This window comes from Epinephelus moara, chromosome 16 (assembly GCF_006386435.1).
Source record: "Epinephelus moara isolate mb chromosome 16, YSFRI_EMoa_1.0, whole genome shotgun sequence".
Classification (NCBI taxonomy): Eukaryota; Metazoa; Chordata; class Actinopteri; order Perciformes; family Serranidae; genus Epinephelus; species Epinephelus moara.
In genome coordinates this window covers 2,576,896-2,604,872 of record NC_065521.1, presented here as the reverse complement: position 1 = coordinate 2,604,872, position 27,977 = coordinate 2,576,896, and the positions used below count along the sequence as shown (strand labels likewise).

Here is a 27,977-nt window from a genome sequence, read left to right as displayed (position 1 = left end):
ACTAAACAATGAAGCAAATTTTGAAATAATTTTATTAAAATTTTTTACATGGAGGTAAAAGATCCAACATAGAAAAAATATAAATAATTTATTGCACAGGTGAATTAACGGCTCGGTGACGAGGAGGTTTTTGGTCCTTGTGGTTTCAGTGTTCTCCGTTCTGACTCTGGTGCATCCTCATTATCAGAGCTCGGATCTCCTCGCGCTTCTGCCGCACCCGTTGCCGCGGAAACCAGTTTTCCAGCCGTAACGGGAGGTCAAAGTGCACCACAGGGTTCTGGGGAGCCAATCAGAGAGCTCGATTTAGTGTGGTCGCATTTGAAACGCCCCGTCGCTACAACAACACAAGAACTGTTCTAGTTTTTAACAGCAACTTTAGTTGGGGTCTAAATGAGCGTTAACTCTGTTGGAACTCTTTGAGGGAAGTCGGGTGGAAACAGGCTGAATCAGAAGATTTCTGTTAATATTTACATTTAAGATTCAGAACCAGGTGTATCTGTACCTGCAGGAAGCTCTCTGCGTACTGAAGCAGGTACAGTCCACAGTCGCTGCTGTTGTCCTGCTGAGGGACTCTGCAGTTGGAGCTCCTCATGTTGTCCGACCCGAAGACACGAGGCGTCCCCCTCCGGACCTCCCACTCCACCTGCAGGTAGCTGCGGACGATGGGGAAGAAATCAGTCACCTATCAGCAGGTTTGTTCACATTTTCAGACAGAAGTGGAACTTCTTGAAAAGAATTAAGATTTATTTAAGTGAAACTGACTCTCTGAGGAGTCTGCAGACGTTCTCGTGGTACGACAGCTTCAGGGAGTCCATGACGAGGATGCACGGCCTGGAGGGGACGGACAAATCAGCACTAAGTGTCTTTCAAAGCAGTGCCGTGTCATTAACATAAATCAGGAAAAAGTCTCAGTTTTATACATAAAAAAAGCACAAATTGTATAGTTTCAAAAATTAAGGTTCCCTCATTTACAAAATTTGTAATAACATATATTGAAAGAAGTAAGGTTTCCTCATCAACATAAATCAACAAAAAGTTTCAAGGTTCCGGCTACGTGAGGTTTAACAAGTTGATAATTATATAGTTATGAGTTAATTGTCTCTGTATTTAAGTATGAATATTTCCATATAAATATCTATTGTTAAATTAAAATGGTTGTAAACTTTAGTCCAATTAAAGTTTGTCCTCAGATCAGTTTCTTTGCCGACGACTCACCTCTTTAACACAGTGTCCCTCTGCCAGCTCTGCTGAGTGCACTCCTGCAGAACACAGAACCCTTTTTTAATGTTTTATTCTATTCAGACAATGACAAAATAAAACCTGCTGAGGCTCAGGACGATGAGAACCTACGGGTCAAAAGAAGGAATATTTGTATATATTTGTGTTGGTAGAGAGCTGGAGCAGGATATTTACCGGAGGCTGTTGTGATCTCAGACTGAAGGATGAAGGTTTTCCTGCAGCTCGCTCTGAAGCACCTGAGACACAAACAACAAGCTTTAACTCCTCCTGCTCAGCGTACTCTCACCACATCAGCTCTGTCCACCTGCAACCTGTCAGGGACTCACCTGTCGGTCTCTGAAACTCCTCGTACTGAACCTCCTCCAGACCTGGAAAACAAACCACCACCAGGAACCAGTGAGCTCTGTCAACATATAACAAACAACACGTTATACATCATGGCTGACTCTGGTACTTCAGTTAGCATCTGCAACTTCCTGCAGAAGTCACTTTGTGTCAATGGCCCAAATGTTGCAAAAAAAGGCACCAGAGTGTCACAAACTTAACCCCCAACACAAAAATGATGCTCAAATACTTTGTAAAGAAATTGCACAGAAAATGACACAATGAGAGCATGGACGTGGCACAAGAACTGCACAAACATTTCATGATGCAGCCCAACAAATGTCAAATACGTCAAAATAATAAAACAAAAAAAAAATGGCTGAAGAAATTGCAACAAAACCAAACCATAAAAACAGCTAAAAGCCAAAGCAGCATCAAAGTGGTACGAAAATGGCAGGAATACTGCATAAAAACTGCATAAACTGTTCATGAAAATGACCAGAAAATTGGCAAAGAAATTAAACCACTATGGCACAAAAATGTGACGATGATGCAACACAAGAACGGCTCAAATGTTGCACAGAAATATTGTGAATATGACAAATGCAAGAACACAAATGGCGCAGAACGACACAGTGATGGAGGACAGACTGCACGTTTCACCACAGGACAGGCTGCGATCATTAAAGTCATAAACTCCTGATGAACACATGATTCTGTGAAGAGCTGCAGTGAAACAATCGAAGCGCGGAGAGAAGGCGGTCTGTTAAAGTCATCGAGTCGAGGTGACTCCAGTCGGTCCGTCTGTTACCCAGTTGGCAGGTACAGAAAGTGATGAGGTGCTTCAATTAAAGTGGAATTACAGAGATTTGATTCAGACAGGTCAAAGCTCCAAACTGGCGTCTTTAAATCTGGGACAAAGAGCTGACGTCGCCTGCAGGCGGTCAGAGAGGGCACAGACTCACTTCACCCTGTGACACAGTCAGAGGAAACTGCTTACAGACATTTTACTGTGGAATCAAGACGGGGACTTACTCTTGGTTGACAGGCACAAACAGGAAGTCTTTGGTGAAAATGTCGACTTGGCGGGTCCACGTCTTTACCCTCTGATGCCTCATGTGACGATCACTGAGAAAATACAAAGAAACAAAATGGAAATCCTGAGGCAACACATGACGCCACTTTCATCAATATAGACGTTATGTTTCAGAAATGTTTATTAAATTAACTTTCTGCTCTGAAAACAGAAAGATCACTTCCTGTAAACTGATGTTGTCTGCGCTAAGACAGAACTACAGCTCAGGTTGGTCACCAGGACAGACTTGATTCAGAAGGACGTTTAACTTCCTGTTTTTAAATGTTTCAGTGCTGGTGCCATTATGAAACCTGAATTTCTATTTTTTTTCAGGGAATAAATGAAGCCAAAGCTGCCACAAAAATGGTCTGATGCAAAAGTGCAGAGACGGTGCAAAACGACTCAAATGTAGCAGGAAATGAAAATGTCACAAACCTAAACTTAAGCACAAAAAATATATAAAAATTGACGAAATGCTGCAAAAAATGGTGCAGAAATGACAACAAAATGTCACAATGGTGCAAAAGGGGCAAGAAATGAAAATGTCACAAATCTAACTTTTATAACAAATAATATACAAAAATGAAAAAAACAGTGCAAAAAAAAAAAAAAAAAAAGTGCAAAAATGACACAAAAAATGTCACTGTCCAAAACCTTACTGTGAACACTGGCCAACTGTTGCAGAAAATACTGCAAAAATGGCAGAAAGTGACACCAAAATGCCAAAAAAACCCCACAGTATTCAAAAAGATTCAAAGTTGCAGAAAATGGTGCAAAAATGACACCGAAATGTCTTTACCGAAAAACAAACAAAAATGGCTGATGTTGCAGAAAATGGAGCAAAAATTTCATAACACGGAAATATCACAAACCTAACGTTTATCCCAAAAATATACAAAAATCTCCAATGTTGCAGAAAATGGTGCAAAAATGGCAAAATATGACACCAAAATGTCACCATCCAAATTAACCATAAAACTATACAAAATGACCAAAAAGTTGAAAAAATATGGTGCAAAAATACCAAAAAACAATCAAACAAAAGACGAAATGTCACCATCTAAAACCTAACCACAAAAACTGCGCGAAAATGGGACAATGTTGCAAAAAATGGCACCAAAAGAATTTCACGAAATAAAACCTAAACACACAAATTATACAAAAAAATAATCGTAATGTTTCAGGAAATGGTGTGAAAAAGGCCAAAAATGGCACAAATATGAGACACGTCATCAGAGGCCAGTCAAACTCCTGATGAGGTGTTTTTCTGTTTCTGTTTTCTGTTCAGCTGAATGTTGTTGCTGACTTTATAAAACTAAATAAAAAAAAGTTAATAACTTCGACTGTAAAATAAAAACACGTCGGTTCCTCTGAACACGTCCGATCGTATGTAACAACTTGTTTATTTGTTTTCTGTCTTTATTATTATCATTAACTTTCATGTTGGCGCTCTTACGGGACGGAGGGGGCGTCGTCCTCTCCGGCCGCTCTCCGTCTGCTCAGCTGTTTGTAAAAGAAGCTGCTGAAGACGTGACTCCTGTCGGCCACCGAGCCTCCGACTCCCTCCAGGAGGAGGTACCTGCAGGAGGAGGAGGAGGAGAAGACTCAGGACACTGACCCCCTCTGCTGGTGACTGACAGGAAGTACAGACACTGACTGAAACTCTGACGTTACAGAATCCTGGTTCACAAGGAGGCATAGGAGAGGAGGGAAGGAGTGTGGAGAGGGAGGGAAGGAAGGGAGGACAAGAAGAGAAGGAGAAAGGTGGGAAAGAAAGAAGGAAGGGGTGGATAGAAAGAAGTAGGAAAGGAAAGAAGGATATAAGGATAGATTGAGTGGAGGAAAGGAGGAATGAAGGGAAAGGGAAGGATGGAAGGAAGAATAGGATGGATAGAAGGAAGGAAGAAAAGAGGAAAGAAAGGAAGGAAATATGGGCAGGAGGGGAGTAAGAAAAGGAGGGATGGAATAAAGGAAGAAAGGAGAGGGCAGAAAGCACGGAGGGTAGGAAGTAAGGAAAGGAGGGAAGGCAGAAAGGACAGAAATAGTAAAAGGAGGGGTGGAAAGAAGAGAAAGAAAAATTAAAGATAAGGCGGAGAGGAAGGAAGAGAAGGAGGTAAGGAAAGAAAGGGAGGAATAAAAAAAGACAGGGTAAAATGGAAAGGTGGAAAGGAAACAGAGGAAGGAGGAAAGGTTGAAGGGGAGGAGCGTAGGGAGAAAAGGAGGGACAGAAGGAATTAAGGAAAGGCGAGAAGAAGGGAAGGAAAGGAGAAAAGGAGGGATAAAAAGAAATAAAGAAGGAGGAAAGGAAGGAAAAAAGGAGAGAAGGATGAAGGGAAGGAATAAAGACAGAGGAAAGAGGACAGGGAGGACACAGGCTGACCGACTGACTTGAGGTAGAAGTCGATGATGACATCGTTAAGGAACTCGCCGCCGTTCAGACAGGCCAAGTCCTCTTTGGTGACGGTGATGCGTCCTTTAGAGGGCGGCGGCGGGTACTGGATCAACCTGAGGACCACAGACAGACGGGTCAGTGTGTCGTATGATTGGCTGACGATATGATGTCATCCAGGTGATGTTACCTGGTGGGAAGAAGCTGCGGCTGACCGGACGAGTTCTTCTTTCTCGGGCTGCTTCGCACCTGAGAGACAAAGACACGGTCAGAGTCTGTGACGAACAGGAAGTCCCCCAGGTAAGGAGACAATGACACAGAGAGGAGGTAAAGGAAGGAGTCTGATGAGGGAAGGAGATAAGGAGTCTTACCGCAGAGTGCCCCAGCAGTCTGAGAAGGTGCTGATCCAGAGGAGGAGGACAGCTGTGGAGGAGCAGCAGCCCGTCAGTCCACTCCAGAGGGGAGGTGGGCCCGCCAGCGGAGGAGGAGAAGCCCTTCCTGTACTCCTCCATGTCCAGGATGGAGGCCAGCAGGGCAGCCTGGAGTTCCTGCAGCTGCTCCTTCAACACCAGCAGGAGGACAGAGCATGCCGAGCCTGAGGGACCAGGAGGACACGTTAACATGACACAGAGGAGGAAACAACCAGTAACTGGACCTATCAGCCCAGCAAGACCTGTGATTGGACCCATCAGCCCACTACAACCAGTAACTGGACCTATCAGCCCACTACAACCACTAACTGGACCTATCAGCCCAGCAAGACCTGTGATTGGACCTATCAGCCCACTACAACCAGTAACTGGACCTATCAGCCCAGCAAGACCATTAACTGGACCTATCAGCCCAGCAAGGCCTGTGATTGGACCTATCAGCCCACTACAACCAGTAACTGGACCTATCAGCCCAGCAAGACCTGTTGCTGGACCTATCAGCCCACTACAACCAGTAACTGGACCTATCAGCCCACTACAACCAGTAACTGGACCTATCAGCCCACTACAACCAGTTACTGAACACTGTGCGACACTTTTTAAGGACACTGCGGCTGAGACGTTTCCAGAGTCTGAGTTTGTAGTTCTAAAATTGCTTCACATATCTAAGGGTCTCCGTTTACCTGACGCGGCGGCGGTGGACGTCTGGATGGCCGACAGCTCCCTCTGCAGGAGGTTGGCCTGAGCATCAGTCACCCACAGGAAGAGCAGGGAGGGGGCGGGACCTTTCCAGCCAGCCAGTAGAGTCCCGCCCCGAGCCACGCCCCCGTCCCAGACACCGTAACCCCGAACCTGAGACGCCACCACAGTGACCTCCCCCTCCTCGGCTCCTGAGAGATGGACAGGAACAGTTATTTCTTCAGTTTGTTTTAAAATGACATTGTATAAATTAAAACCCGAAGCTATTTAGGAAAAAGTCAAACTTAGAGTAAAGTGTTTCGTTACCTTTCAGAGGAATCGTGACGCCGCTCTCACTGATCTACACAGAAGAAAAACAAAAATTTAAACTTCACAAAATGGTGCGTTCCTTTTCTTGTCCTTCCTTCCCCAAGTTCTTTCTTTCTTCCTTCCCTCCCTTCTTTCCTTCCTTCGTTCCTTCCTTCATTCCTTTCCTATCCCCCCCCCCTCTTTGACTGCTATGGAAAGTAAAAGTACATGTAGGTGAATATTTCACCGTGCTCACCATCAGCTTCCCATTGGCGTCGCTGTGCGTCAGGCCGGCGTGAAGCGAGGTGAAGTCCAGCTGCAGGAAGGATGGCAGTGGCGGCGGCAGGTTTTGCCCGTTTATTTCAGCTTTGGAGGAACAAGCCTGTTGAGCCTGTCAGACAAATCGCAGGTACACAGTTCATCTGAAGGTTCAGATTTTAATATGTGGTGTCGGACGACCTCACCTGAAGGAAACTGATGATCTTTTCAAAATAAAACTTTAAGTATCAGTGATGACACGCAGCAGAAAGACTGTTTCACACAGAAAATATTTAATGAATGTCTCCGTCATTTATTTAAGTAAACTGACCATCCACACATTACCATTTTTTTCTCAAAACATTACAGCTTTTTTTTTTTTTTTTAACTTTCTGACTTTTTTTTAATACGTTACGACTTTTTACTCACAAAATTGTGACTTGTTTCTCAGAACCTTTTCCAAAAGAAGTCTGACCTTTTTTTTCAAACATTAAGACTTCCTCACACATTTTGACTTCTTACTTTTAAAATCATGACTTGTTTCGGAAAAAAAAATTCTCATAAAATTGTGAATTTTTAACTTGACACATTCCAACTTTTTTATTGAAAAGTTTTCTCAAAACGCTACAATTCTTTCTCGTAAAGTAACTTATTTTCGGAAACCTTACGGCTTTTTACTTTAAAAAGAATGATTTTTTTTTCTTTTTCTCATAAAATCAAGATTTTAAAAGTTTTCTTTGACACATTACGACTTTATCATAAAATATGACTTGTTTCTCGAAACATTACATTTTGAACATTGATTTTTTATCATAAAATTTTTTTTTAATTGACACATCACAACTTTTTATTGCAACATTACGAAGTTTTCTCAAAACTGTACAACTTTTTTCTCACATTTGACTTGTTTTTGAAACCTTATTTTTTTTTACAAAACATTATAACTTTTGTCAACTCCTGATCAAAACTTTTTTTCATAAAATTCTGACTTCTCTCAACACATCACTTTTTTTTTCTCCGAAGTCATTTTCTTGAAATATGAAGACTTTTTTTCTAAGCATTCCAACTTTTTACTCAAAAAATTATGACTTGCTTCACAAAACATTTTCCTCATAATTTTGAAACTGTTCTCTCGAAACACACTGACTTTTTCTGAAACCTTACAACTTTTTACTTTTAGAAGTCTGACTTTTTTTCCATATGAAGTTGTGACCTTTTTCTCAAAACATAACTTAATAATGACTTTTTTCCTCATAAAATGTGACTTGTTTTTTGACACTTCACCTTTTATGACTTTTTTTTTATTTACAAAATATTATATATATTTTACACATAAAATTTTGACTTTTCTCAACACACTGACTTTTTTCATAAAACATTCCAACTTTTTTACTCAAAAAATTAGCACTTTTTAATCAACGCAATCAAATTTTCTCGTAACGTTACGACCTTTTGTCTCATAAATTGTTTTTTTCAAAACATTAAGACTATTCTCAAAATACTACAACTTTTTTCACATAAAATTGTGACTTCTTTCTGAAACCTTTTTTTCATAAAATTCTGGCTTTTCTAACAGTACGACTTTTTCTTGAAATATTAGGACTTTTTTGAAACACAACAACTTTTTACTCATAAAATTATGACTTGTTTCATGGAACTTTTTCCTCAAAACATCCAACTTTCCACACAAAAAAAAATTGCCTCTTCTTTCTGCAAACTTTCCCCCCCCGAAACTTTGACTTTTTTCTCGACAACTTTTTTCGCTTAACGACTTACATATTACGACTTTTAACATTTTTTATTAATTCCGACTTTTGTCTCATAAAATTTGACTTGTTTCTTCACACTAAATGTTTTTCAAAATATTAAGACTTTTTTTCTCAAAATATTCCGTTTTATACATAAAATTGTGACTTATCGACACATTTTTAATAAAATTTTGACTTTTCTTTTCTCAACACATTACAACTTTTCTCTCAAAACAGTACGACTTTTTCTTGAAATGTTGAGACTTTTTTTAAAGCATTCACTCAAAAACATGACTTGTTTCACAAAACTTTTTCCTAATAAAGTTGTAACTTTTTTCTCAAAACATTCCAACTGTTTTCTCATAAAATTGTGAGTTTTTTTTTAACATATCATATATTTGTTTTTTCTGAAAGTTAATTTCTACGATCATGGAACACAAAGACGTCAATAAAAACAAGGAAACGAACAAACCAAAAGCTACTGCCCTTGGTTTGTTACAACTCTGTAACTCCATCACTCCATTGTTTTACATATTTAAAATCACAAGTGAAAATAACTGAACTCAACCCGAGTTTGACGCTTTGAACCAGATGACCAAAACTGAGGAAGACCAAGAGACGTGGCTGAAAGCTTGATGTCTCCTACCTGCTTCTGCTCCGAGCTTCCAGGACCGGACTCCTTCATCAGGCTTTGTGGCATCCTCTTTCCCCCATCTCCTTCATCATCACCCTCTTCCTCTTCACTCGACAGCACAACTGAGGGCAAACAGAGGATCACCACATCTTTAAACACCTTTTCTGTGTTTCTGATTCAGCTGATTCTCAACATATTCAAAGTTTAAACATCGTAGAGATAATCGATACCGAAGGATCAATGGCTGAAAAATTCTGGTGTTCAGTTAGTTAAACCGACCGACAGTTACGACACCGTTCACAACATGTTCACTGTTTTCTCTTTCTCATCCATTGAAGTATATTTTCTGACCAGGGACATGAATACTGCGTTATCATTATTTTAATTTCAGTGTTTCTCTTTTTCTTTGCAGATAAAATGTTCTCCACGTTACGGAGTCTGATTGAAAAGCTGCAGGACGTTTTCTCAACACATCACAAGTTATTTCTCATTAAATTGTGACTTTTTTTCACAAAACACAAATTCTTTCTCATAGAGTTGTTTTTTTGTGAAACAACTTTTTTCCTATAAAATTGTAACTTTTTTTCCAACACATCACTTTTTTTGCAACATTGACACTTTTTGTTCCCAAAACATTGCAACTTTCTTCTAAAAATGCTGCAACATTTTTCTTGAAACATTATGACTTCTTTCTTAAAACATTGCATTTTTTTAATTGCAACTTTTTTTTTTATCAAAACAGCAAATTTTTCTTAAACTTTGCAACTTTTCTTCAATCGTTAAGACTTATTTTAACTTAAAAATTACGACTTCTTTAGTAAACGTAACTTTTCTTGAAACAAAACAACTTTTTTCTTAACATTACAACTTATTCCTTGAACTTACAACTTCTTTCTTAAAACATTGCTATTTTCTTCTAAATTGCAACTTTTTTCTCAACGTTTTTCTTTAAATCGTTAAGGCTTTTTTCTTAAAATCGTTAGGGCTTTTTTCTTTAAATCTTTAAGGCTTTTTTCTTTAAATCGTTAAGGCTTTTTTCTTTACATCATTAAGGCTTTTTTCTTTATATTGTTTTTTCTTTAAATCGTTAAGGCTTTTTTCTTTAAAACGTTAAGGCTTTTTTCTTTAAATCTTTAAGGCTTTTTTCTTAAAGTCGTTAAGGCTTTTTTCTTTAAATCGTTAATGCTTTTTTCTTAAAGTCATTAAGGCTTTTTTCTTTAAATCTTTAAGGCTTTTTTCTTAAAGTCATTAAGGCTTTTTTCTTAAAATCGTTAAGGCTTTTTTCTTTAAATCGTTAAGGTTTTTTTCCTTAAAATCGTTAAGGCTTTTTTTTCTTAAAGTCATTAAGGCTTTTTTCTTTAAATCTTTAAGGCTTTTTTCTTAAAGTCATTAAGGCTTTTTTCTTAAAATCGTTAAGGCTTTTTTTCTTAAAATCGTTAAAGCTTTTTTCTTAAAATCGTTAAGGCTTTTTTCCCTTAAAATCGTTAAGGCTTTTTTTCCTTAAAATCGTTAAGGCTTTTTTCCCTTAAAATCGTTAAGGCTTTTTTTCCTTAAAATCGTTAAGGCTTTTTTCTTAAAATCGTTAAAGCTTTTTTCTTAAAATCGTTAAGGTTTTTTTCCTTAAAATCGTTAAGGCTTTTTTTTCTTAAAATCATTAAGGCTTTTCTCTGACTCATCATTGGTCGTATTCTTTAGACTCACTGGGTTCTGTCGGAGTCTGTTTGGGTTTCTTCAGTCGAAGGTGCGGGACAGCCGACCTGTACGTCTTCTTCTTCTCTCTGAACTCCCTCCACCTCTCCCTGCCCTTCTCCCTCAGGTCGTCCGTCAGGCTGCTTCTGGTGGCGAGACATGCTTTCCTGTCCAGACTCCGCCTCCTGTCGGTCGACATCCTCAGTGACGTCACAGAGGGTTTGTTTGTGGTTCTGGACGGAGACAGGAAGTCGTCTTCTGACGTCCGGTCTGAACCGGAGACTGGCGAGATCTTCCTCTGTTGCTTTAAAGATTCAGGAGATCTTCGTGTGTCGCTCTGAAACAAACAAACAAACAAACAAACATCAGATTGAAGGAACATTTTGTTTGTTGTACCACAACATGAGACAACTGTCAAACTTTATGTTTTTATTTTTAAACATTTTTTTGAATTTGTTCAAAACATTTTAACAAATTTCATTTTGTTGTAAAAAATATCAAAACGTTATCCTCACCATAACGTTACAGCGTCATCACAAAACTACGACGTCACAGTGAAACAAAGCTGCGACTTTATTCTGAAAATACTGAAACTAACTGACGCAGGTGTCATCCTGTTCGTGACCTCTGACCTTCACCTTTCGCTCAGCAGCGACCCGTCTGTCGGACTCCACTCGCCTCCACGTCCTCTGCTCTCCAAGCTTTGAAGAACTCAAACTCCCAGCATGCTCCTCGCCTCGCAGCTCCGCCAGAGAGTCCAGTGACTTCACAGAGATGCTTTTATTCTGCCAGCCTGAAGGTTCAAGATCGATCACTGATGATTCTGTACTTTTGTAAGGTGACCTTGAGTGCCATGAAAGGCGCCCTTAAATAAAATGTATTATTATTATTATTATTATTGATTAACTATTGATCCTTCAAGAAATGTTTCACTGTTCTGTTTCACATTTATATTTCCTGTTGCTCCTCACAGACCAGTTAAACCAGGATGATACTGTACAGGAGACATGAACGATCACTGAACCATTAAAATGAATGAATGAATATTTATGTCTCTGTTATTTAAAGCAAAACATCATAAATGTTACCACTGAGGTCACTTTTCTTCTTCTGTGGTGGAGACGGAGGCTCTGAGGTCACAGCAGGCTGCAGCAGTCGGTCTGACGCTCTCTTAGGGCGCCATCTGGTGGACGAGACACGGAACAACAGCGCTCACTGCACAGAGCTGCATCAGGAACACTCAGTGCGACAGACGTGAGATTTAAACAAACAAATCTGTTGTTCACAAACAATAAAATAAACAATCAGCAGCTTCACGATCAACGGCCAACATCACAACAACAAACAACTCACCCGTTAGAGAAACACGCCGCGGACGACCCCGCTCTCTGCCCAGGCTCTGACTGGCCGCTCCAGCCTGCTCTGCGATTGGCTGCTGACACTCCTCTGTGATTGGCTGCTGACGCTCCCTTGTGATTGGCTGCTGACGCTCCTCTGGTCGGGCAGTTGAGTCCCAGCAGCGTTTTGACCACGTCTCTGAAGACCGGCTCACAGGACGCGCTGGACGAAAGGTTCAGATTGATTTTAGAAGCTTTACATTGATGTCAATGACAGTGAGGCCTGAAGGGGGCGCTCTACACACCTCTGTGTGTTCCCAGCATGCACCCTGTCAGCTCTGCCGCTGCTGGACTGATCCTGGTAACCCTGCTGGGACAAAACGACACGCACCTCACTGAAAACTGACGACTGCGACAGAGAGAGGCTGACAGATCACTCATACCACCTTAAACACGGGCTGACATATTGTAATACCACCTTAGGGTCGGGGGCGGAGCTCTGCAGGCAGGACAGTGGTGACGTGTACAGAGGGGCGGAGTCAGCGCCAGCTGGCTGTTTCTTCTTGGGGATTTTGAAGGGTGACGCCATCCTGGAGGAACAAACACACTCAGACCAAACCTCGAACCAAAAACAGCCTAATCTACAGCATCCACCTGCTGTCTGGAGATCACGAGGAGCTTCGCTCAGGGCGTGCAAACCATTTATAAAAGTAGATATTTCAGCTTTATAAAAAACAGTTGGTGGATTATTTATAAGCCGAACTAACCAGAATACTGTGCACATTCATACGCAATATTACTTCATAACCCAGCACGTATGTACATTTCAGTTAAAACACTACAATCCAAAATAGTAATAATTCTTAACGGAGATCCGGATGTAGCTACCCAATTTACCGTTTAGGCTGTGAGCAGTTTTTTTGTTGCTCAGTTTAAGACGTAAAAATCAAACACTTCACGTAAACTGAGCTGAAAATATAATTATTTCCTCACTAGCTTAACGTTAGCTCAGGGCGCTAACTGCGAGTGTGAACCACTTATAAAAGTCGATTGTTTTACTTTATAAATGAAAGGTGATGATTGTTTGTGTGCCGAATTTAACATCACACTCCATATTTTCACAAACACTCTTTACTGTTATTACAGCGAGTTTGTACGTTTTGATTTCATGAACACAAATTAAAACAGCAGTGATTCTCAGCGGGGATCGTGCTGCAGTAGCGCTGTTAGCTCCGGTACCTGCCCCCTGTGGCCTCGGTGAGCTCCGTTAGCTGCCCGCTGTCCTCTTCTTCTTCCGGTTAACAGTCGGTGAACTCTCCGGTGGGTTCATGTGTTTCAGACTCTCCGCTGTCAGCTCCGAACAAACTCGACAAACTATCTAAAAACACATTTGTGTCAGCGGCCGGTTCACAAGCTGCTCCGCTACAAAGATCCAGCAGCACGATAGCGACATGACAACATCCGCTACGTCACCGGGCGTAAGGGACGCTGGCTTTACGCTTTACGTGGTTACGTCATTGAAAGCGTCTGGCTCTCGTCTTGTTGTCAATTAAAAACAACGACAGGTCCTCAATCTGTCAATAAAAACAACACATATAAATATATGTACAAGTAAAAAAAAATATATATATAATCAAAATAGATCTAAATAATTTAAGAAATAAAAACCCAGGTAAATAAATAACTAAGAAATAAAATATGCGATTAAATACATAATTGAAATTTAAAACTTTAAAAAAAAAATTGAATATGAAAGTAGATAAATAAATAAGTAAAGTCTCTTATAGCGTTAAGTAAATAAATATTTAAGAAAAATAAATATGCAAGTAAATAATTGATTAATAAAATGTGCAGGTATATAAAAATGTTGATGAATGATGATTAAAATCATCAAAATAAATACATAAATAAAATATGCAAGTAAATTAAACCTTTCAAATAAATATAAAAGTAAATAAATAAGTAAAGTTTCTTATAACATGTTATAACATTTTTTTAAATAAATAATTAAAGAAAATCGTGCTAGTAAATAGTTAATAAATAAAATGTTCATGTAAATAAATAATTAAAAAATTAAATACTCAAGTAAATAAATAAATAAGTGAAGTTCCTTAAGATGTGTTTTTTTTAAATTAATAATTAAAAAAACTGTGCAAGTAAATAGAAAGTTAAAAAAAATGTGCAAGTAAATAAATAATTAAAAAAAATAAATATACAAGTCAATAAATAATTGAATAATAAAATATGCTGGTAAATTTACAAAATGTAATATATATATATATATATATATATATATATATATATATATGTAGGTAAATAAATAAAATATCAAAATAAAAAATAAATGAAATATGCAAGTAAATAAATTATTTTAAAAATTAAATGCACAAGAAAATAAATAATTAATAAGTAAAATGTGCACGTTAATAAAACTTTTAAAATAAATAAATAAAGTTCCTTATAACATATTTTTTATTGACTCAAAATATTATAATTTATTGAAAACCACAGACACCCCTCAATTTAATAAAATGATAATATGATTAAACATAATATGCAAAAAAATAAATAGATAATAAAGTTAATGAAATTCATCATCTTGTTTTTTTATTGTTATTTTATTCAAATTATTGTTCAATCAATAGTATTTACTGGAAACCAAACAAAAAATAAATAAATAAAACAGACTTGACCTTTGACAACCTGTCAATAGAAAGTGAAATAAACAAACTTCATGTTGTGTTTTTTTAATATAATTGATTTAGATGATTGTAATTAATGATTAAATTAAAACTACAGACAGTCCTCAATTTTCAAATGAAAAATAAAACAAAATATGCAAACAAATAAATTCATAATAAATTAATAAAGTTCTTTTTTGATTGATTCAAATTATAGTTGTCAACATTATTAACTGAAAACCACAGTGTTGAATTTCATATTAATATAAAAAATAAAATGAAACAATACAGTATATAAAGTTAATCAGTTAATCAAAGTTTATTATTAGGCTATATATAACATAAATAAATAAACAGTAAACAAACTTCTAGTCTGCTGCAGTGGATCACATGAGATTTATCAAATAAAAATAAAAACAAAAAGTTGGACTTTAAATACTTCGAACAGATTTACATACAACCTCCAAACGACCTGTGAACGTTCAGGATTATAAAACGTCTTTCTGTTTTCAGTCTGTGTGTGAAAGTTGTTTCCACGAGTCAAAACTCTTCTGCGTGTGTGCAAATAAATAAAAAACAATAAATATAATAACATGATTCATTCTGGAGGAGCAGAGCGAACAAACACATCTCTGAGCTGTAACAGATGTTCAGCAGTAACACGACTCACTGTGACCACTGGAGGGCAGAACACCGACATACTTATGTTCCTGATGATGTCACGTTAAAACATGATGATGTCACAGTGACACTGACCTTTGACCTTTTAGATACAAAATTTCATCACTTCATTATTTTATCCTGTCAAACATTTGTGTCAAGTTTTGTCATAATTACTGAATGAATTATTGAGTTATGGACAAAAACATGGCTTGTAGGGTCACAGTTCATTCTTGCGTCCAAGTGGATGTTTGTGCCAAATTGGACGCAAGGTCACAGTGACCTTTGACCTCCAAAATTTAAACAGTTCATTGTTTGGCCCAAGTGAACATTTGTGCCAAATTTGAAGAAAATTCCCTCTAGACGTTTCACGTGAATGGGACGGACTAGGCCACCATAACCTTGACTTTTGACCACCAAGGTCTATACAGTTCATTGTTGACTCCAAGTGGACATTTGTGCCAAAGTTGAAAAAAAAGGGAAAGAAATCCCTCAAGGCATCCTTGAGATATTGAATTCACAAAAATGAGACAGACCAGGTCACAGTGACCTTGACTACTAAAATCTGATCAGTTCATCCTTGAGTCCATGTGGATGTTTGTGCCAAATTTGAAGGAATTTCTTTAAGATGTTCTTGAGGTAACACATTCATAAGAACAAGATGAACAAGGTCACCATAACCTTGACCTTTAAAAACCAAAATCTAAACAGTTCACTATTTAATCCAAGTGGACGTTTGTGCCAAATTTGAAAAAATTCCCTCAAGGTGTTCATGAGAATGAGATTGACATATGGATGGACACACAACCCAAAAACATAATGCCTCCAGCCTTAGAGGTGTAAAAGCAGGGAGTTTGGCAAGTTCCTGGACGGAGAGGCATGTGTAGCCCCGTAAACAGTTCAGGTTGTCGAGGTGTTTATTCTCATCTCTGAACAATCCTTTTGAGAACGACTGGATCTGAGGACCAGATCAGACTCCACATCACAACAGACCCCATCCAGTTTAGTCCCATCATTCCAAACAGTCCAGGACAACAACCCGATCTCTGGCCTCTGTTCTACGGCGGGCACAGATGCGCGAAGGAGTTAAACTTCACCCCGTAACCAAACCCAGGATACACAGGTTCGGTGAACGTGGTGTTAAAGGTGTGGAGGTGGATCAATGTGTCAGAGGAGACTCTGTAGAAGGACAGAGTCCCAGCAGGACAGTCCACATACACTGCTACTCTGTTAGAGGATGAAGGAAGAGGGACGAGCGTCCCACTGTTATTGTGCCAGGCGTTGTATCCTCCATCGGTGCAGCTCAGACACCAGGACCGGTCGTTCCCTCCGAATTTGGAGCTGTCGCGGTCTCCATTTCGTCCGATTGTCCTGTAGCTCACGGCAATGTAAACCTTTCCCCCCCACTCCACCTCCCAGTAACAGCGACCGGTCAGGCCATCTTCACACAGCACCTGAGGCCAGTAGTCAAACCTCTCCGGGTGGTCAGGGTACGGGTGCTCCTTCCTCAGGTCCGTCACCTTTCTATTGTTTTCAGACAGCTGGAGGAATTTGTGTGCCGTGTTTGGGTCCAGTGTGAGCTCACAGTAATCTGATGAAGGCAACAAGACACAGAGTTTAGATTATTATTGGCTAAATAATCCAACCAGAACTACCAACCACGTGGACGTCTGTGCCAAATTTAAGGAAATTCCCTCAAAGTGTTCTTGAGATGTTGCATTTACGAGAATGAGACAGATGTAAGGTCATAGTGACCTTGACCTTTGACAACCAAAATCTAATCAATTTATCGTTGAGTCTGACTGGACATTCGTGCCAAATTTTAAGAAAATCTCTGATGGTGTTTTTGAGAAATCACGTTTATGAGAATGAGACAAATGCAAGATCACAGTGACTTTTGACTACCAAATTCTAATAAGTTCATTGTTGAATCCATGTGGAAGTTTGTGTCAAATCTGGGGAAACTCCCTCAAGGTGTTCTTGAGATATCGCCTTTAAGAGAATGAGACAGATGAAAGGTCACAGTGACTTTGCCTTTTCACCACAAGATTGTAATAAGTTAATCCTTGGTCCAAAGTGGACGTTTTTGCCAAATTTGAGGAAACTCCCTCAAAGTATTCTTGAGATATCATGCTCATGAGAATGTGAAGGATGTGAGGTCACAGTGAACTTGAACTTTGACCACCAAAGTCTTAACAGTTCATTGATGAGTCCAACTGGACATCTGTGCCAAATTTGAGGAAATTCCCTCAACGTGTTTTTGAAATATCACGTTTACAAGAATGAGCCAGATAAAAGATCACAGTGACTTCAAACTACAAAATTGTGATCAGTTCATCCTTGAGTCGGACTAGATGTTTGTGCCAAATTTAAAGAATTTCCCTTGAGGTGTTCTTGAGATATCTAATTTACCAGGATGAGACAGGCCGACCTGATAACGTAACTCCTCCAGCCACACCTGTCGCAGATGTAGAGGCATAAAAATAAAAATAACCTCATAGTGAGTAGAAACAGATTACAGGTTAACAAACTTACACTTCCTCAAACCTGGTTCCAACCACTGGACTCCACCTGGCTCCACCCTGAAAGAGTTAAAGAGGGTTATTGTTAGAGCTGCAGTGATTGGCCAAGTGATCTGTTTTTCCAATGGAAGAAAATCAATTGATGGTCACGGTCACACATGCATGAAATTATCATTGGTGAATATTTGGCTTCCATTCAATGCGAGCAAATGGGTGAATAAAACATTCACTTCCAGTGGCAAAACAAATTTGCATCTTTGCATTGTGTGGAGTTCAGTTTTGGTGAACGCTGACGGATAAAGGCTCAAACAATAGTAAAGGGTTCTGTGTGGTTGACGTGTCTTTACCTGAGTGCGGCCGAGATGGAGGAGACGCTGAATGCTGCTGTGTTTAGGCAGCTGTCGTCTTATGCTCGCTATTAAAAATGCAAACTGCCCCACATGAGAGACGCTGCCTGACAGTGAGTCGAAAGACGGGCATGGAACGTAAGAACATGGACCATGTACCCGTAGGACCATATTTCACCACATGTATTAGCAAGCAGGGGCAAAGGATTATGGGGTGCCGGGGTCGCTACTATGAGCCATCCTGTCCCTTTATGAACACAGTGAGACCTGTGTTCACATATGTAAAGTCAAACACGTTTTCCGTGGGTGTTGGCCTCCACCAGGGTTGTCCCTTGTCACCAATTCTGTTTGTGATATTTATGGTCAAGATCTTGAGGTGCACTCAGGGGGGATAAAGGGGTCCAGTTTGGGGACCTCAGACTTGGTTGTGGTTCTGTTGGCTTCATCACACATGCACTGGGGCGGTCTGAGTGTGAAGCGGTTGGGATAAGAGTCAGCACCTCCAAATCTGAGGCCATGGTTCTCTGCCAGAAACCGGTGGGTTGCTCCCTCCGGGTTGTGAGAGTTTTACTGCCTCAAGTGAGGGAGTTCAAGTATCTCAGGGTCTTGTTCATGAGTGAGGGAAGCATGGGGCGTGAGATGGATCTGCGGTTTGGTGCGGTGTGATGGCGCTGCGCCGGACCGTCGTGGTGACAAGGGAGCTGAGCCGGAAGATGAAGCTTTCAATTTACTGGTCCATCTACGTCCCAACTCTGAGCTATGGTCATGAGCTCTGTGTAGTGACTGAAGGAAAGAAAGAATGAGGTTTAGCCTTAGAGATAGGGTAAGGAGCTTGGAAATGGGTCGAAAGGGGTCAGTTGTGGTGGTTCGGGCATCTGATCAGGATCCTGCAGGGAGCTTCACCTTCAAGGTGTTCCAGGCATGTCCCACTGGTAGGAGGACCTGGGGCAGAACCAGAACACACTGGAGGGATTATATATCTCATCTGGCCTGGGAACACCTTGGGGTCCCCCAGGAGGAGCTGCTTTGCTTGGCCTGCTGCCCCCGCGACCTGGCCCCAGATAAGCGGATGAAAATGGATGGATGAATACTAGTAAGCTTGCTAGTGGACTGCACTGCGCAAAGTGGTGGTATTTGTTTGCACACTGCACTACCCACATATAGTATGGACATTGCCTTAGCAGGTGTTGATCACTCGCCTTATCTCACGTGTGACTGAGCCCTCACCAGTAACAAACGTAATCAGTATATTGTAACAAATTCCAGAAACCAGGTTCTCTTTGTTATGGTCAACACAATGGCTCTTCATACCTGAGAGTGTTCAGTCTCCAGTGTGGATCCTTCTGTCCAGCTGACAGCAGCTTCACTCCTGAGTCTCCTGGATGATTGTAGCTCAGGTCCAGCTCTCTCAGATGGGAGGGGTTGGAGCTCAGAGCTGAGGCCAGAGAAGCACAGCCTTCCTCTGTGATCAGACAGCCTGACAGACTGTAAAGACAAATGACAAGCAGTCACATATAAAAAGCATATCATCGGCATATTGTTTTACCTAATGGTATGAATGTTACATAACTCCCTAACTTTTTCAGGCAGTGGGACAGGGACTGTGGTCGGGCAAAGACCGAGTCACGCTAATCCCTTGCACTGACACCTGGTTCTGGGGACGTGGAAAGTCGTCTCTTTGTTGGGGAGGGAACTGGAGCTGGTACCAGAGGTGGACCGTTCAGCTGTCTTGTAGTTCTTCCCCGAAAATAAGAGGGTCACCTCTGTGTGACAACATATTTATGAACCAAGCAGCAGCTCAGAGTAGTCTCCTGGTGGGGGTCCTAGAGAGTGCCTGAACACCTCAAGTCAAAGACAAATAATCAACCTTTTGGTTGTACTGAGGGTTGTCAGCCCTTGATAAGTGATAACTAACCATTTAACTTTGAAGAAAAAATGCAAAATGAAGCAAAACACAGAAGGCCTGTTGTTTAGTCTGAAGCTCCATCGACTCAGTGAGCTTTGGCGCCACATTTCAAAGGTCTATCCACTTAGAGGTGGTGAAATTTGAATGTTTTGCTTCATTTTATGTTGACTTTGTTGACAGACAGCCAGCTAGTCGCGTTGACACTTGGAAATATAGTGTCCATTGTGCAAATGTCGGTCTCCACTGGTTAGCTACCGTTAGCCTTGGCCGTTCTGCACTGTGAACAACCTTGGCCAGGTGGGAGCTAAATTAGCTAGTGGTGCTACTCATTTGCAATTTGTAAAGCTCTCCCGGTGACAGGACAACATTGCTGTGAGACATGGTAGCCACCCTCCAGTCTCCCCGCAAGCTTCATTTTGAGCCACAAAACCCCTTTAGCATTATTAACTAGCACCACGTGGCATGCTGGCACAGCTTACAGTGATGCTAAAAGAAGTTTGCAGCTCAAAGTCCAGCCGTTTACTCATTGGGACAACCTGCTGAAAGACTGGAAGGTGGACACCTGTTTCCACAGTAATACTGTTGGGTCGGGATAGTGTAACTAGTGGTAATCACCGCATGAGAGGTGCAGCTAGCTGACATTAGCTCCCAGCAAACCAAGCTGGTGCACCGGCAAGGGCGAAGCCTAGCTAACTAGCTAGTGGAGACTGAAAGGTGGGCAGTGGGCACTATGTTTCCGAATGTTAACGTGGCTAGCGGGATGGCTATTTCCTACCAGGTCTATTTTTTGGTTGTTTTTTTTTAAGATTATTTTTTCTGGGTTTTTTGTCTTTATTGTACAGGACAGAGTGAGACAGGGGTGAGAGAGAGAGCGGGGGTGTGACATGCAGAAATGGTTGCAAGCCTGAGTTGAACCTGCGACCGCTGCAGCGAGGCATCGCCTCTGTACATGGGGCGCCGGCACTATCCACTATGCACCACGGCCTTTTAGAGCCTCTCTGGGTAAGCGTACACCCTGGTGCTGTCCCAGAGTCTCAGACCAAGGGTCATACCTCAGATCCAGGAGGAGCCCAGTAAAATGGACTGTAAATGCAGTCCATTTTACTGGAAGGGTCATGGATGTTTTCCCTACTTATCTACTTGTGTTTTGTAGGCTTGGTGAAGACCGTGTCCTCCATGGAGTGTTGTGGGGGCTGAAGTATGGTGCCCAAGTTGACTGGTAGGAGACTACAGAGTAGACCCAAAGCATGTTAGAGGGATTATCTTATCTGGCTTGCAACCACCTCAGATTTCTCCAAGAGGAGTTGGTGCACACCCCTTTACGTATTTTCCCAAAGCTTTTAGTTAAAAGGTACGTTATAGCCGGCACTATAAGTAAGCTAACAGGTGATTCTGGAGATAAGCGGACTGAATAAGTGACTGCATGTCTTAGTTAAAGAGATCTCTGCAGAAGTCAGATGTTAGCATGTGACTGTGGCCCCTGAAGATAAAGATTCAAACAACACAGGAGAAACAGAGAGAGGTGATCTGACCTGAGAGTTTCCAGAGTACAGTGTGGACTCTCCAGTCCAGCCAACAGCATTTTCACTCCTAAATCCTTCAGGTTGTTGTTACTCAGGTCCAGGTGTCTCAGACTGGAGGACTGGGAGCTGAGAACTGAGGACAGAGCTTCACAGCTTCTCTCTGAGAGGTTACAGCCACTCAGTCTGGAGAGGAAATAATGAACAGAATTGAATCAATCAACAGCACATTTAAAGCACCATGAAATTAACAGAATTTCTACACACTTACAGAGCTTTGTTGGAGGCTTTGACCACTGGCAGCAGCCTCAGAAGAGCCTCCTCTGAAGCAGAGTATTTCTTCAGGTCAAACACGTCCAGATCTTCTTCTGATGACAGTAAGATGAAGACCAGAGCTGACCACTGAGCAGGAGACAGTTTATCTGTGGAGAGACGTCCTGAACTCAGGGACTGTTGGATCTCCTCCACTAGAGAACGATCATTCAGTTCATTCAGACAGTGGAACAGATTGATGCTTCTCTCTGCAGACAGATCCTGGTTGATCTTCTTCTTGATGTACTGGACTGTTTCCTGATTGGTCTGTGAGCTACTTCCTGTCTGTCTCAGCAGACCTCGTAGGTGTCTCTGATTGGTCTGCAGTGAGAGACCCAGGAGGAAGCGGAGGAACAAGTCCAGGTGTCCATTTGGACTCTGTAAGGCCTTGTCCACAGCACTCTGGTGGAGATACTTCAGATTCTGTTTGTCTCTGAAGACTTTAGACCACCGGGATGTTGTTTGTTGTTCTTCCATCAGATTGACTCCAGAGTTGATGAAGGTCAGATGGACATGAAGAGCAGCCAGAAACTCCTGAACACTCAGATGGACGAAGCAGAACACCTTGTCCTGGTACAGTCCTCTCTCCTCTTTAAAGATCTGTGTGAACACTCCTGAGTACACTGAGGCTGCTCTGATATCGATGCCACACTCTGTCAGGTCTGATTCATAGAAGATCAGGTTGCCTTTCTGCAGCTGATCAAAAGCCAGTTTTCCCAGAGACTCAATCATCTTCCTGCTCTCTGGACTCCAGTGATGATCTGTCTCAGCTCCTCCATCATACTTGATGTTCTTCACTTTGGTCTGAACCACCAGGAAGTGGATGTACATCTCAGTCAGGGTCTTGGGCAGCTCTCCTTCCTCTCTGGTCTTCATCACATCCTCCAGAACTGTAGCAGTGATCCAGCAGAAGACTGGGATGTGGCACATGATGTGGAGGCTTCGTGATGTCTTGATGTGGGAGATGATTCTGCTGGCCTGCTCCTCATCTCTGAATCTCTTCCTGAAGTACTCCTCCTTCTGTGGGTCAGTGAACCCTCTGACCTCTGTCACCATGTCAACACAGTCAGGAGGGATCTGATTGGCTGCTGCAGGTCGTGTGGTTATCCAGAGGCGAGCAGAGGGAAGCAGTTTCCCCCTGATGAGGTTTGTCAGCAGCACATCCACTGAGGTGGACTCTGTAACATCAGTCAGGATCTCATTGTTGTGGAAGTCCAGAGGAAGTCGACACTCATCCAGACCGTCAAAGATGAACACAACCTGGAACTCTTCAAACCTGCAGATTCCTGCTTCTTTGGTTTCAGTAAAGAAGTGATGAACAAGTTCCACCAAGCTGTACTTTTTCTCTTTCAGCACATTCAGCTCTCTGAAAGTGAATGGAAATGTGAACTGTATGTCCTGGTTGGCTTTGTCTTCAGCCCAGTCCAGAGTGAACTTCTGTGTTAAGACTGTTTTCCCAATGCCAGCCACTCCCTTTGTCATCACTGTTCTGATTGGTTCATCTCTTCCAGGTGAGGCTTTAAAGATGTCTTCTTGTCTGATGGTTGTTTCTGGTCTGTCTGGTTTCCTGGATGCTGTTTCAATCTGTCTGACCTCATGTTCATCATTGACCTCTGCAGTCCCTCCCTCTGTGATGTAGAGCTCTGTGTAGATCTGATTCAGAAGGGTTGGGTTTCCTGCTTTAGCGATCCCCTCAAACACACACTGGAACTTCTTCTGCAGGTTGGACTTGAGGTTAAATTGGCACATGGCAGGAGATTCTGAAAGAACAAGCAACATTATTGAGTGTACTTCTGAAAAGCGCCAGTGGCTCAACATAAAAAGTACCCTCCCCAAACCCTTTAGTTTCAGGGTCAATCTTCAGGTCTGGATTCTGGGATTGATCGTGAATATAAAAACAGAAAAGGTCAGAAATAATGGTGCGAGGGACACCCACATTTCCCTCACTTGCATCTTTTCTGTGTATCTTGGTCCCCCTACTGAAGACGCAAGGACAGATGCAAAGAAAGAGGAATCAACGAAACATATCTGTCCATCCATGTATCCATTTTCTGCATCCCTCGCTCCTCCTGAAGGGTACCCAAGGCTCTCCCAAGCCAGATTAGATATATGATCTTTCCAGCATGTTCTAGGTCGACTCCTGGGTCTTCTACCAGTTGGATATGCACAGAAAACCTAAAAAGGATGGTACCCTGTAAGATCCTGATCAGATGTTGAACCTTCTTAACCTGTTTAAACATGGATGAGTAATACACCGAGCTCCATCCTCATGTCTGAGCTTCTGATCCTATCTCTAAAGGCCCTGACACAACAAGCCAAAGGTCAATATTGGGCCACCTGTGAGCGTCTGTTACCCTAGTCTTTGCGATGTGTCCTACCCCATTGGCCCTTGTTGGCTCTTGTTGGCCCTTGTCTGATTTTTTTCAGCCAATTCAGAAAGGAGTCAGTTGAGGTAGTTCAACACCTGATCAGGATCCTCCTGGGTGCCTCTCGTTAGAGGTGTTCCATGCATGTCCAACTGGTGGGTGGCCCCAGGTTAGACCCAGGACACACTGGAGGGATTATACATCTCGTCTGGCATGGGAATACCTTAGAATCCCTCAGGAGGACCTGGAACGCGTCACTGGGAAGAGGGATGTCTGGAATACTCTGCTCAGCCTGCTGCCCCTGCGACATGGCTTTTGGTAAGCTGTTGAAAATGGACAGACGGATGGATTCAGCAGTTGAAGACAGTCTTTTGGTTTCCCCTTTTTGAATGAGAAATACAGAAAATGTCACCGTCTGCTGGTATGATGAGTTTTGTCCTCTCATGCAGGTGCAGACAGCCTGTGCTGGTTGGCCATCGGCTGTAGTCTCTGCAGTGTGTTCATGTGCAACCTTTTGGCCAAGACACTGGCAACATAAGGGGGTGCAGCAGTCAGCTTTCACTACTGCTAGATCTTTGAAGGTGCTCTGGGGTGACTGGGCCTTTAGGGTAAGTCTAGGCTAAGGAGGCTTATTTTGGCCGCAATGTCATCCTTTTGGTCACAACCCAAAGCTCAGGACCATCGGTGAGGTCTGGAACATCTCCATCTGCATTCTACCGTCACTCCTGAGATAACTGAACTAACGTGTCTTTTGTAAAATGTGATGTTTCACTAAGTTCTGAACCAGTTGGATTCGGGCTACTGCACACTGGCTACGACAGACGTCAAGAGGTTTCAGGGTCAAGCAAAGACTGAGTTGCGTGTTTTTATCTATTTGCTCATTTAATGTTGTGGCAACCACCCTAGTATTCCCTTCACCTCCATTACTTCCCACCTTTCAACAGTCTACTCATGCTTCCAAACGTAACACCCACATCATTCACTAATCCAATCAGAATTTCTTACATTGCCTGTGCTGAGTGAATCCTGCCTCTGGGTAATGTCTAACTACGGCTCAGGGTTTGTTGGTCGTTTAGGACAGAATGCCAGATTTGCCTTTGGATGTCTGGCTGCATTGTTAAGTCTGGGATATTGTACCGTTGGTAGAGCACCGATGTCACCAATGATGAGGAAATACAGTAAGTGCTGGACGGAGCAGTGAGTGACAACAACCCATACCATGTCTGAAGGGTTACTGTTGGTTCCAAAGGAAAGTGTTTGGTGGAAACGAGGCTTAAGAGGAGCAGTCCAAAATGACTCAGTTTGAGACATTATAAAAAAACAGGCCAACAAAAACAGACACAAGTGATTCCTCTTGAGATTAATAGACAAGCTTAGAGAAGCTCCAGGAACACTGCAGTTACCTCCATGTGCTGCGGTCGGCTCCCGGGGATGAGAGCTGTTTGCTGGTGGATTTACGGAAGAGGATGAAGCTGTTGGAGGGTCAGACTTTTTGGATTGTTGGCGGGGGCTGGCAAGCTAACGACTATTTGACTATTGGGACTAAGCCTCATCCTGGTAAGCTAAACTGTGTCATCTTTTAAGTACTAAAATAATTCATAATAATTCAATAATTCATTAATTCCCCAAATAATTCCTAATGAGACCTACTACAAAATTTGGCCAGCAAAAACAAGTGATTCCTCTTGTGACTAACAGACAAGCTTAGCAAGGTTTGTGCTGCAGTTGGCTCCTTGCAATGGATGGCCTAGGGGACACACAGTTTGCCAGTGGATTTACGGAGTGGAGGATGAAGTTGTTGGAGGGTAAGACAACAAACGATGGACTTTTGGCTCATTACCAGGGGTTAGCAAGCTAAAGACTGCCAGGACTTTGTGTCTCTTTGACGCCAAATGTGCAGCTGCAGGCTACCGGTAAGCGGTTTGCTGGAGGATGAAGTTGTTGGAGGGTCAAACTACCAATGGTGGACTTTTTGCCTGTTACCAGGACTTTGACTCCAAAAATGCAGGTGCAGGCTACCGGTAAGCTACACTGTGTCATCTTTAAAGTGATGTGTTAATTTTCTTCAGACTTTTGAAAGCAGGCGGGGTGGAGAGAACGGAGCCTAAGTCTTTAAATGGTTGGGAAAACCCTGCAGTTTATTCTGGAATCATGTTGGTGAAATTGTTGATGATGTTTTGCACTAAATGAGCAATCGTTATTTAGCAGACCAAACAGGAAGTACAGCTCGACCAACAGGGACTGAAGAATATGAACCTCCTGTTAAAGCTTTATAGAAATCCTCTTACTGCTCTGCAGACAGTCAGCCAGCTCCTCCTGCTTCATTCTCCTCAGGAAGTGCAGTGTGATCTTCAGAAATGCCTCTCTGCTGCTCCTCCTCTGCTCTTCATCCTCACCCTCCAACACCTCCTCATCCTCCCTCTGACTCTCGAAGCATTCTGGGTAATCTGGACTCAGAACCTTCTGGATCTTCTTCAGCTCGTTCTTCACAAAAGTGAGGATGTTCTCCTCCAGCAGCTGGAACAGAATATTATATGAATGACACAATCAAACATCAGATCCATGTTGGACACACTGACAATCCACTGGTGTAAAAAGTGCAGCATGGAGATGATTGTGAACAGAATAGATGTCAAAGTAGTTGTTGTACATGTACAGACCATAAATATGGAGTCCAGGTGTGTTTGATGCTGCTGGGCAGACTGACCACTGGGAACCTCTGAGCTCTCCTGGCCCACTCTGTGGAGGAATCATCAACAATGAGCTCACATGATGTTTGCACCAGGAGACTGTAGAACTTATATCATTTACACACACACACGCACGCACGCACGCACACACACACACACACACACACACACACACACACACACAGACCAGTTAGTTAAAGACGTGTTCTGTCATGATTGATCAGAATGAAAACCAGATGTAAACAACACTGTAAATGATGGACACCTGATTCTGTGTCTCATGACTGAGGATCAGAACAGTTAGTTCATCTGTTTCATTCAACAGTTTTATTTACTTACAGCAGGTCAGAAGAAGGACGTCCATCTTTGAAGGTAATCAAACGACCCATAGACCGATCACTCTTCATGGACACACAGCTGGGTACAGGGGACTTTTCTCTCTGCTGCTGGAAACTGATAGAAACACTGACATTTACTGAACATACAAGATTTCTGTCTCTGATTTCACTGGTTTTATTTGGCAGTGAAAGTTATTTTATTACAGTTAAAGGAAAATTTCGGTTTATTTCAACCTGTCTCCTATCGTCCTAAATTTGTTTCAAGTGACTAGTGACATAAAAATAATAGTTAGCATTTTAGCCGTTAGCCTAGATACAGCCGGGGCGCATAGTAGCTTCAGACCTGTTAAAACGTAAGTGAACGGGCAAAGTTAGTCCACTAAACAAGCTTTTTTTCCACAAAGACAGCCTCATATCGTTAGGATAAATGTCAGAGAACATATAGAAAACGACATGTAAACGTGTTGTCTTACCTTACCGGTGTGCTGCCATGTTTGATTACCATTTAGCTCTGCTTTCCAAAG

General features: G+C 41.7%; 2 protein-coding genes across 7 annotated transcripts in view; both read right to left on the bottom strand.

Annotated features, from left to right (window-relative positions):
- Positions 1–16: 16 nt before the first annotated feature.
- Positions 17–13,572, bottom strand: senp7b (SUMO specific peptidase 7b). Of its 4 annotated transcripts, none has more exons than XM_050066295.1 (22): positions 13,351–13,572; positions 12,590–12,701; positions 12,417–12,481; positions 12,128–12,334; positions 11,863–11,957; positions 11,407–11,639; positions 10,787–11,111; positions 9,098–9,207; positions 6,702–6,836; positions 6,464–6,497; positions 6,142–6,348; positions 5,399–5,622; positions 5,218–5,276; positions 5,027–5,143; positions 4,095–4,217; positions 2,599–2,691; positions 1,566–1,642; positions 1,414–1,475; positions 1,216–1,259; positions 763–831; positions 503–653; positions 17–277 (listed from the first exon to the last, which is right to left on the bottom strand). In XM_050066295.1, the coding sequence occupies exons 2-22, from the start codon at positions 12,698–12,700 to the stop codon at positions 146–148; spliced, it is 2,673 nt and encodes an 890-aa protein (XP_049922252.1). In that variant the 5' UTR covers position 12,701; positions 13,351–13,572; the 3' UTR covers positions 17–145. The 4 variants fall into 4 exon arrangements, with proteins under 4 accessions (XP_049922252.1, XP_049922254.1, XP_049922255.1 ...); XM_050066297.1 differs by having other exon boundaries at positions 11,413–11,639; XM_050066298.1 differs by having other exon boundaries at positions 11,407–11,567.
- A 1,515-nt stretch (positions 13,573–15,087) lies between these two features.
- LOC126403553 (NLR family CARD domain-containing protein 3-like) overlaps positions 15,088–27,977 on the bottom strand; it is a 21,357-nt gene continuing 8,467 nt past the window's right edge. For 2 of the 3 annotated variants that reach the window (XM_050066289.1, XM_050066288.1), the window contains exons 5-11: positions 27,086–27,164; positions 26,714–26,942; positions 22,019–23,819; positions 21,760–21,933; positions 19,633–19,806; positions 17,988–18,034; positions 15,088–17,043 (exon numbers count right to left, since the gene is read on the bottom strand). In XM_050066289.1, coding sequence (XP_049922246.1) covers positions 16,511–17,043; positions 17,988–18,034; positions 19,633–19,806; positions 21,760–21,933; positions 22,019–23,819; positions 26,714–26,942; positions 27,086–27,164 — 3,037 coding nt within the window. In that variant the 3' untranslated portion in view covers positions 15,088–16,510. Of the gene's footprint in view, positions 17,044–17,987; positions 18,035–19,632; positions 19,807–21,759; positions 21,934–22,018; positions 23,820–26,713; positions 26,943–27,085; positions 27,165–27,454; positions 27,616–27,977 lie in introns of those variants that run through there. The other variant, XM_050066290.1, reaches the window with a different exon arrangement.

Excerpts from the sequence above, each read along its gene's own strand:
- senp7b (XM_050066295.1), bottom strand. The coding sequence starts at position 12,700 with ATGGCGTCACCCTTCAAAATCCCCAAGAAGAAACAGCCAGCTGGCGCT. Across the intron at positions 12,335-12,416 it reads CATGCTGGGAACACACAGAG|CGCGTCCTGTGAGCCGGTCT; the intron begins GTGTGTAGAGCG and ends CCTTTCGTCCAG. Across the intron at positions 832-1,215 it reads AGGGACACTGTGTTAAAGAG|GCCGTGCATCCTCGTCATGG; the intron begins GTGAGTCGTCGG and ends CGTCCCCTCCAG.